General features: G+C 52.8%; 1 protein-coding gene across 1 annotated transcript; it reads left to right on the top strand.

Moving 5' to 3' along the window:
* Positions 1 to 352: 352 nt before the first annotated feature.
* On the top strand, positions 353 to 3,977 carry THBD (thrombomodulin). Its single transcript, XM_052650745.1, has one exon. It carries the CDS (start codon positions 447 to 449, stop codon positions 2,181 to 2,183), a length of 1,737 nt encoding a protein of 578 aa, XP_052506705.1. The 5' UTR covers positions 353 to 446; the 3' UTR covers positions 2,184 to 3,977.
* Positions 3,978 to 10,401: the final 6,424 nt, after the last annotated feature.

Genomic DNA, 10,401 nt, shown 5'->3' with positions numbered 1-10,401 from the left:
GAGATTCAGGAGGGTAGCGTGTTAAGCCCCTCGTAGGGCGGCGCGCATGGGGCCGGTTGGCGGGGCGGGTCCCCCTTGACAGAGGTGCGGGGCCCCTGGGAGCCTGCGCTGCAGGCCCCGCCCGAGGACCTCGCAGGCAGGGCCGAATTTACTCATCCCCGGGCGAGGTGATCCCGGGCGCGAGGGCGGGCGCAGGGCGTCCGGAGGACCCAGTAATCCGAGAACGCAGCATCAGCCCTTCCCACCAGGCACTTCCTTCCTTTTCCCGAACGTCCAGGGAGGGGGACCGCTCACTTATAAACTCGGGCCCGAGCCTGGTGGCCTGTCAGAGACTGCCTCGCCACAGCCGGACGCGCCGGGTCGGAGACAGACGCGAGCAGCTGTCGCCGCGGGCTCCCCGCCTCTCTCTGCCCCGGCCGGGACCCTGTGCGCCGCGTGCGGACACTATGCTGCGCGTCCTGCTCCTCGGCGTGCTGGCCCCCGCGGGCCTGGGGCTCCCGGCGCCCCCTGAGCCTCAGCCCCTTGGCGGCCAGTGCGTCGATCTCGACTGCTTCGCCGTCTTCCGGGGCCCCGCGACTTTCCTCGCCGCCAGCCGAGTCTGCGAGCGCCTGCAGGGCCACCTGATGACCGTGCGCTCCTCGGTGGCCGAAGATGTCATCTCCCTGCTCTTGAGCGGCGACGGTCCGCGCCTCTGGATCGGTCTGCAGCGCCCGCCGGGCTGCGACGACCCAGAGCACTCCGGGCCCTTGCGCGGCTTCCAGTGGGTGACGGGCGACAACCGCACCAGCTTCAGCAGGTGGGCGAGACCTCGCGACGACGGGGCGCGCCTCTGCGGTCCGCTGTGCGTCGCCGTTTCGGCGGCGGCCGGGGCGCTGGCACCGGGAGAGCCCGCCTGGGAGGAGCGGCCGTGCGACGCGGAGGCTGACGGCTTCCTCTGCGAGTTCCACTTCGCCGCCTCCTGCCGGCCGCTGGCTGTGGAGCCTGGCGCCACGGCCGCCGCGGGGCTCTCGATCACCTATGGCACCCCTTTCGGAGCCCGCGGCGCAGACTTTCAGGCGCTGCCGCTGGGCAGCACCGCCGCGGTGGCGCCCCTCGGGGTGGAGCTGGAGTGCACGGCGCCGCCAGGGGAGACCGAGGGGCGCTGGAGCAGGGAAGCCCCAGGTGCCTGGGCCTGCGGCGTCGAGCGAGGCGGCTGCCAGCACGAGTGCAAGGCGAGTGCCGGGGCCTCGAACTGCCTGTGCCCGGCGGACGCCGCCCTGCAGGCGGACGGGCGCTCCTGCGGGCCGCCGGCCGAGCACCCTTGCCACCAACTCTGCGAGCACTTCTGCCACCTCCACGGGCTCGGCAACTACACGTGCATCTGCGAGGCAGGCTACCAGCTGGCCGCCGACCAGCACCGATGTGAGGACGTGGACGACTGCGCGCAGGTGCCCAGTCCGTGCCCGCAGAGCTGCGTCAACACTGAGGGCGGCTTCCAGTGCCACTGCTTCCCAGACTTTGACCTGGTGGACGGCGAGTGCGTGGAGCCCGTGGACCCGTGCTTTGGCAATAACTGCGAGTACCAGTGTCAGCCGGTGGGCCGGTCCGGACACCAGTGCATCTGCGCCGAGGGCTTCGCGCCTGTCCCCAGCGCCCCGCACAAGTGCCGGATGTTCTGCAACCAGACTTCGTGCCCGGCTGACTGCGACCCCCACAACCCGGCCGTCTGCTGGTGCCCTGAAGGCTATATCCTAGACGAGGGCTCCGTGTGCACGGACATCAACGAGTGTGACAACGGCATGTGCCCTGGCCAGTGCCACAACCTCCCCGGCACTTACGAGTGCATCTGCGGGCCTGACTCGGCCCTCTCTGGCCAGACTGGCACCGACTGTGACCCCATCCAGGTGAATGAGGGCCAGGGCACCCTGGAGGACAATGACGGCTCCGGGGAGCCTCCGGTCAGCCCGACTCCGGGCGGCACCGCACGCCCCTCGCCGGCACCTGCTGGTCCCCTGCACTCGGGCGTGCTCGTGGGCATCTCCATCGCAAGCCTGTCTCTGGTGGTGGCGCTTCTGGCCCTCCTTTGCCACCTGCGCAAGAAGCAGGGTGCCTCGCGGGGGGAGCTGGAGTACAAGTGTGGGGTCCCTGCCAAGGAGCTGATGCTGCAGCAGGTGAAAACTGAGCGGACACCTCAGAAACTCTGAGAAGCCTGGTACCCGGACTTCCCTCCCTCCTCCTGGCCCCCGCAGCCATTCTCTCCCACTCCCCTGCCCCAAGCACCTCAGCTGGCGTCAGAAAAGAAGACCCCTCGCCCCTCTTCTTTCACTGCTTCTGCACTTGGCTATGGAGGAGAGGAAGTCGGGCATTGGAGTTCGGCCCTAGCCACTTCCATGATGTCATCAGACAAGCGAGCAGGGATGACAGCTTCATTGTGACAGGTTGCAAAGTGCCCTGTGCCCTCACCAAGGGGCACTGGGTGGGGGTGTGTGTGTTCTTGTTTGGCAGCCTGGGGGCAGACATCATTCCAGCGGACTGATGAATGACACTGAGTCAAGGATAATGACCCCAATATTTATTTTTTGTTCTGCTTTTTCCCCTACCCGGTGTGTCTCCAACACCTGCTTTGCATCTCTCCCGCCTTCCTCCCCTCCCCTCCCCTCTCCCTCCTGCTCTATCTATTTATGTGTGTGCTCCCATTTGTTATGGGATCCTTACACTATCTTGGTGAAGTTTTTCCAGCCCTCTTGTGTTTATGAAGCTAAGCCCCATTTCATCCTTTTCATTTCTCCCAACTTTCCCTTTCCAGGAACTCGGCTGACCTACCTGAGCCACCCTGTCTCTATTGGACCCTACTTTTCTGCTCTTAGCTGTCTGCCTGGGCAGAACTACTTTGTGAAACAGAAAAAAAAAACACTAGAAATAAGACTGGTTGAGAATCTGTTCTTTCACCAGAGTTGCTAATTTATCCTGAGATTTCAGGCTTCCAGAGCAATAGCATTTTAAGAAAGGTTAAAATATAAAGGGCATTTATTAGACTCATGTTGCTGGACTGACCTAGGAATTCAACCCAAGATTTTCATTTTTTATTTTCAAACAATGAAACTGGGTTTTACTGTTGTTGTTGCTGTTTTGATTTGGAAAGTGGTCATCATTAAGCTTCTTATGCAGTGTCTTTCCCTATGATTATTATTAGTTATTTGTGAAAATATTGAAAATGGTTGCTCTGAATTGAGAGGAGATGGAAGCCCATCCCAGGAGACAGTGCAAGAAAGTTTCAGCTGCAGAATTCACGCCAGTGGCCATTTGGACTCTCATGGTCCTTGTCATTTGTGGGCCCAAAAAAAAAACAGTTCTACTGGTTTTTTGGGAATTTGGGAGCTTGGGGATGGAGGCTGCAGCATGGCCTCTTCTTGATCAGGCCCTCCAGGATTTCTCCCACTTTGGAGGAGAGTTTTCTGAGCCCAGCCATTTGGAATGCAGTCTGGGAGGCGGGAGCTGCCCCGGCAAGCTGGTTAGAAATGCCCTCAGGCGCCATCCCACCTACTGCACAGGAATCTACATTTTAACAAGTTCAGCAGGGGGCTGTCTGCTCCGTGTATTTGAGGAGAGCTGTTCCAGACAGCTGCCAACGTTCTGGAACAGATTAAATATGAGTAATAAGTAGCAGGCCAAGTTAGGCCCTATATTCAAGAAACTGAGGAATTAACTGAGGAATTTTCCTTTTATAGCTTTGCTTTCTGGTAGAAGAGCCTAGGTACACACCTTTAGACATTGCTACACAGGGTCTCTGGTTCAAGTAAGCTAGGAATGAAATGCTTAGTGTATGGAAAAAAATGTATCATGTAAATGTATCTTTTGTAATGCAAAGGTTTTCCTCTATTGTTTTGTAAACTCAGCACATTTGTACATAGTTATTTATTTATTGGAGATGAACTAGAACACAGGCAAAACTCCTGCTTATGATGTCACTTGTAGAAAATAAATAAGAGTGCTCTTGGTTTTTGTGTCGGTTCACCTCACTCCCACAGCCCCTTAATTTTATGCTATTAAACAAGGCTTATGAAAAATGCAGATGTCAAGAGGTACGTTTAAAGGCTGCCCCCTACTCCATTACTAGCTCCATCCACGTCTGGCTCATTGCTGACTTTCGAAGGTCTTTCCAGAGGAGATTGTTTTCACTGTAGAAGGACTTAGGGTTATGTCTGTGTGCACAAATATTTATTTTTCTTCTGTAACCATGACAACTTCATACACAGGACTTATGCCTATGTGTTTTAAAATACATTATAGGAGTATTTGTTGGGCTGAGTTAAACAAGCAGTCCTTCTTGGGGCATCTCCAGAATCTTGGCCCTGTATCCCTCAACAAATGGTTTGGCATTATCTGGGCTCAGAGATATTCAAACACAAAAGTCACCCTGTGGCTCAGAAACCAAGGTCTCATGCAGTATGAAATCATCCTAATTTCTCTTGGAGATTACAAACACTGTCTTTTTAATACATGCATATCTTGGGTCCCTCTTCCTGGGATGGTGAAACTGGCTGAATTTTATATGCAGTGTTTGAAAGTTTTCAGAAAGCAGAACTTGGAAGAAAATTGGACTTAGTCAAATATCCAAATATTTTTACATATTTGGATCCTGCTGAATTTCTCAGTTTTAATCTGAGTAATTTGTGTCATGGAAATGCAAGATTTCAACACACTGTTCTGGATGAAGGAGATGGCTTTGGGGTGTGTGGGAGCTAGGGGGATGGTGGTGAGGGTTGGGTCGTCCCAGGCGCGTACCTTCTCTAGATGGCCAGAGCAGCAGTTACTCTCAGTAGTTGGAAGCCTAGCAAGAATCCAGATTCAATAATAGGTACATATGAAGAAAGAACTCCATGAGTGGGGGCAAAGCAGGTGCCAATGAATCGTACTAGGGGTGGGAAGGGGAGAGTGACACCTCATTACCCGGCCTTCTATTTTTTCCAAAGGGTCTGCTTCCAAGGAGCTGTCAAACTGACTTTCAAAGGCTCATTGCTTGGCATTCCTTGGCAGTGCAAGAAAGACTCTTTGCTTCCTCTGCAGGGAGCGTGGGTCTCATCACTGGTCGGGGAACTAAGATGTTAAATGCCACCCAGTGTGGCCAAAGAAATATCATAAAAGTGTCTTTCTTTTTTTAAAAAAAGGCTCATTGCTTTAGGATGTCTTCCTCCAAAGAGGGATATTTTTTCAAGAACACAAGAAAACCAAAGCGAGTGCTCAAGACTCAGAGGCGAGAACCGTCACCGGGGCATCTTGGACCCAAGGACACTGATGGGGTGGGTGTCGACCTTGCTGAGGCCCTTCAATTTCTGTCCCGTGGGAGAAGCACCTATAGGCTTCACCTGAACTTGAGGTTGTCAAACCTCAGCCTCTCTCGGAAAAGACCCGTGTGAACAAGTCAGTTAACCCTAAAAACAAGTCCTCAGCACTTCAGACCAGAGTGGGTGGCCCTTGTGAAATGGGCCATAAACCCTGCCTTCTGTTCACGTGGTTGCCATCCAGGCCTCCCGGTCTCAGCAGGGTGTGTGGTGTGTGTTTGCGGGTAGTGTTCCAGGGCTCACGGAACCTGGGGGAGGAGGCCAGGCTGGAGGAGTCAGAATTCAATCTGACGGCTCACGTGGCTATTTTTTTGTTGTTCTCAGACCAAACCCTTTGGATCAGTTCCGCAAATATTTATTGAGCATGTGCTTTGTGTCCTAAGGGGTTGGGGGTGACACAGGGACCAACCCCCTGCCTTGAGAAGCTTGAGTTCTTGTTGGAGAGACAACATACAACCAATGAGCCCGTCCTGACGGCCACAAAACTGTATTTGCCTCTGAAACCATGGTGGGAGTGGGGAAGAGGAGCCCAGCGAGACAGGTCTGGAGAGGCCACTGGGCCAGCGGACACACGCTGGGCTGATGGAGGAGCAGGGTTGGTCCCAGGCAGAGCGCAGGGCAGAGCAGCCTGGGTGGTGGGCACAATAGGCACAAAGATCTTGTGCTGGAAGAGTCTTGGCAGAGGGTGTGGCGTGAGGTGGGCGAGGAGGAGGGGGTCTACGACAAGCCTGCAGAGGTGGTATGCAGAGAGAAAAGTGGAAGGGGGCCATGGGTCAGCTTAGAGATGTTAAATTCTATTCTCTGTGCAAATGCACCACTCAAGGAGTCAGTCTCATTAAGAGCCGCCGGGTGATCCATTTACCCACCGAAATCATTTGAGAAGACCACAGCTACTTCTAGGCTTAGTTACATGTCCTCATGGGCAACACATGTACAGTCTGCATTATAAACATCCTTCAGGGCCAACAAGGGGTACGGGTGTCATGCACCCCTGGATACGACTTGCAGCCTGATACGATGGTCACACGGCCACAGGCACCACGCAGCCTCCAAGGCTGGGAGTTCCCTGGTGGCCTAGTGGTTGGGACTTGCTGTTTTCACTGCCATGGCCTGGGTTTAGTCCTGTGGCTGGAGAACTGAAATCCCACAAACCACAGGGCCCAGCCAAAAATAACCCTCAAGCTGTAAAGGGCGTTGTCAGGGCCCCCTGGATTTTGCAAGAGGACTGGACGAGGGGAGCTGGCCTGAGTCGGTGCTCCATAACATAGCATATGCACCATCGAACTGGTGGGTGCATAAGTGGGGAAAGACAAAAAAGTGTTGAGATCTGGAGTGCCTTGAGGACAAGTGCAAGCTTTCCAGCATGTGGCAAGGGTTCTTTCCAGGTGCCATGTGGTCACTTGGGAGGGCTGCTGCCCCCCAGACACATATCCTGCTGGGATCTCAGGCATGGGGCAGAGCAGCAGGTGGGGAAGGTGACACAGCAGAGACGAAGCACGTCCTCAGGTGTAAACTCCACCTCAGAGCCCCACTCGCCCTGCCCACAGGCCCCTCAGAGAATGCGGGGGCAGGGCCCCTCCTCCCCACCTGCTCCATGCTCCCAGGGAAGCCACAGAGGAGGGGCGACCACAGCCTGAAGCAACTCCCACCCCAATTGCCACATCTAGTCACACCAAAGGGGAACCTGCCGAGGAGGAAAGAATCTTCAGTTCAAAGCAAGGGACCGGCCCTGTGTCCATGGTGGTCTTGGAGGGATCCAGCCCCTCCAGCCATCTGTCTGCTACAGGGGACACGGCACGAGGCTGTGGACCTGGGCACCCAGCCCCCAACCAGGGAGTCACAGGCCTCTGGGACTGAATCTCCAGGGGCCCGTCAGAAGTGGCCACTCAGACCAGCTCCGGCTGCCACCTTCCTCCTCTCAGGGAAGGCAGTGTCCTCGTCCCGCGAGGGGCTTTCCGGCCACCCCGGGTCCCCTGGTGGCTGTCCTGCTCTCTGTAGAAAGAATAGCCTATGGCCCAAGGGGCTTTTGCCTGCTGCTAAGGGACCAGGAGTGTTAGTATCTGCAGGCCCTGGTGGGTGGGGGTTAATTCTCGTGATTTCTTCTTCAAACCACTGTACAACTGACATACACCAAAACTCGCCCCCCTCCCCCCTTTTATTTGGCGAACATTTCTACGATTCCTGAAGAACACACATTTGTGGAGACACTGCTGTCGTCACTATACAGAATATTTTCATGACACCAGGATGTTTTCCTCTTCTGATGTTGGGCTCATCTACACGACAGGCCACACGAAGTTGGCTTCCACTCCATACGCCCTCCTCCTGCCCCTCGACACAATCCCCACAAAACGAGGGTCCTGTGTTGTCATGTTCGAATCCAAAGACAAGATTTTCCAAGGATTGACCAGACTGACATCCTCTCTTCCCTTTCACCAACAGGTTTTAACAAAACCCAGCTCACGTGTCTTCCCAGACCCTGCTCAATCTCCCCATGCTTAGGCCCGAAACCTTGCAGCCCACTGGAGAGTGTAAAGACACCAAATGAGACATTTCAGGGAACAGGAAGTAAGGATGTGCTGTTCAAGGTGCCCCATGTGCCCCACCCCCCACCCCCACATAGCCACAGCCCTTCCTGAGGCTCCTGGGCATGACCTTCCCGTGTGGACAGAGCAGGGGGCAGAAGACCTTAAGTTCACATTGATTGTGTGTTGAATCAGGGTTAATCATTACGTCATCCCTTCAAGGAAAACCGCGGTCACAGAAAAGATGGAAAAACACGTCTCCATGGTTGTCCTGACTCGGTGGGGGACAGCAAGCTCATCTGAAAACATCCCTGACTTTCTTGGCATTTCTTCATAAAACAACACAGGCTACACCCGCCTCTGCTTGTCTGTCTTATTCAGAATGTGTGCCCGGGTTCAGCACTGTCTCCTTTTGTTTTGAGAGCGCCCTTCTTCCTTTTTTTGGTCAGCAGATTCAGATATAGGCAAACAACAGATTTCCTCTCACCAGAGAAATGAAATATTATTTTAACATCAGATTCTAACAGAATCAAAATCCTCTTCAGTATGTTTTGAAAGTGTGATTGCAAAAGATAGAAGGAGCCCTGGGGATGGTTATTTCAGTCACACCCACTGGAAACAGTGGAAATGAATGGGATGGCAGAAGCGGAAGGGTTTCAGGAATCCAGTGAAGAAAGCCAAGATTCCAAACTGGGGTCCATGATGTTAATACCTCCACCCTAGGGCAGACATCTCCCCTGCCTACACCTGAAATAACCTTCCCCCGGACAAGACTCCCATGAGCTGTCCCTCCCTGGGAAGCCCCTCTAGGGCACCCTCAACTTCAGGCAGGGTCTCCTTGTCCTCCTGGAATCTTCTGTCATCACCTGGAGACCAGCCTTCTCAGTGTCAAATGCGTAGAACCATACGCCTAACAGGAGTGAATTTTGTTGTTGTTGTTGTTGTTGTTTAATCCCTCAGTTGTGTCCAACTCTTTGCAAACTTATGGACTCTACCCAACAGGCTCCTCTGTCCTCCACCATCTTCAAGAGTTTACTCAAACCCATGTCCATTGAGTCAGTGATGCAATTTTACCATATATAAATTCAGTTCTGTTCAGTCGCTCAGTCATGTCCAACACTTTGCGACCCCATGTATCGCAGCACGTCAGGCCTCCCTGTCCATCACCAGCTCCCAGAGTTCACTCAGACTTACTTCCATCGAGTCAGTGATGCCATCCAGCCATCTCATCCTCTGTCGTCCCCTTCTCCTCCTGCCCCCAATCCCTCCCAGCATCACAGTCTTTTTCCAATGAGTCAACTCTTCACATGAGGTGTCCAAAGTACTGGAGTTTCAGCTTTAGCATCATTCTTTCCAAAGAAATCCCAGGGCTGATCTTCAGAATGGACTGGTTGGATCTCCTTGCAGTCCAAGGGACTCTCAAGAGTCTTCTCCAATACCACAGTTCAAAAGCATCAATTCTTTGGCACTCAGCTTTCTTCACAGTCCAAATCTCACATCCATACATGACCACTGGAAAAACCATAGCCTTGACTAGATGGACCTTTGTTGGCAAAGTAATGTCTCTGCTTTTGAATATGCTATCTAGGTTGGTCATAACTTTTCTTCCAAGGAGTAAGCGTCTTTTAATTTCATGGCTGCAGTCACCATCTCAGGTGATTTTGGAGCCCAAAAAAATAAAGTCTGACACTGTTTCCACTGTTTACCCATCTATTTCCCATGAAGTGATGGGACCGGATGCCATGATCATCGTTTTCTGAATGTTGAGCTTTAAGCCAACTTTTTCGCTCTCCTCTTTCACTTTCATCAAGAGGCTTTTTAGTTCCTCTTCACTTTCTGCCATAAGGGTGGTGTCATCTGCTTATCTGAGGTTATTGATATTTCACCTGGCAATCTTGATTCCAGCTTGTGCTTCTTCCAGCCCAGCATTTCTCATTATGTACTCTGCATATAAATTAAATAAGCAGGGTGACAATATACAGCCTTGACGTACTCCTTTTCCTATTTGGAACCAGTCTGTTGTTCCATGTCCAGTTCTAACTGTTGCTTCCTGACCTGCATATAGGTTTCTCAAGAGGCAGGTCAGGGGGTCTGGTATTCCTATCTCTTTCAGAATTTTCCCGTTTATTGTGACCCACACAGTCAAAGGCTTTGGCATAGTCAATAAAGCAGAAATAGATGTTTTTCTGGAACTCTCTTGCTTTTTCGATGATTCAGCGGATGTTGGCAATTTGATCTCTGATTCCTCTGCTTTTTCTAAAACCAGCTTGAACATCTGGAAGTTCATGGTTTATTTATTGCTGAAGCCTGGCTTGGAGAATTTTGAGCATTACTTTACTGGCATGTGAGATGAGTGCAATTGTGTGGTAGTTTGAGCATTCTTTGGCATTGCCTTTCTCTGGGATTGGAATGAAAACTGACCTTTTCCAGTCCTGTGGCCACTGCTGAGTTTTCCAAATTTGCTGGCATATTGAGTGCAGCACTTTCACAGCATCATCTTCTAGGATTTGAAATAGCTAAACTCTAATTCCATCACCTCCACTAGCTTTGTTCAT

Source organism: Budorcas taxicolor, chromosome 13 (genome assembly GCF_023091745.1).
Source record: "Budorcas taxicolor isolate Tak-1 chromosome 13, Takin1.1, whole genome shotgun sequence".
Taxonomy (NCBI): Eukaryota; Metazoa; Chordata; class Mammalia; order Artiodactyla; family Bovidae; genus Budorcas; species Budorcas taxicolor.
This window is presented reverse-complemented; position numbering and strand designations above follow the sequence as displayed.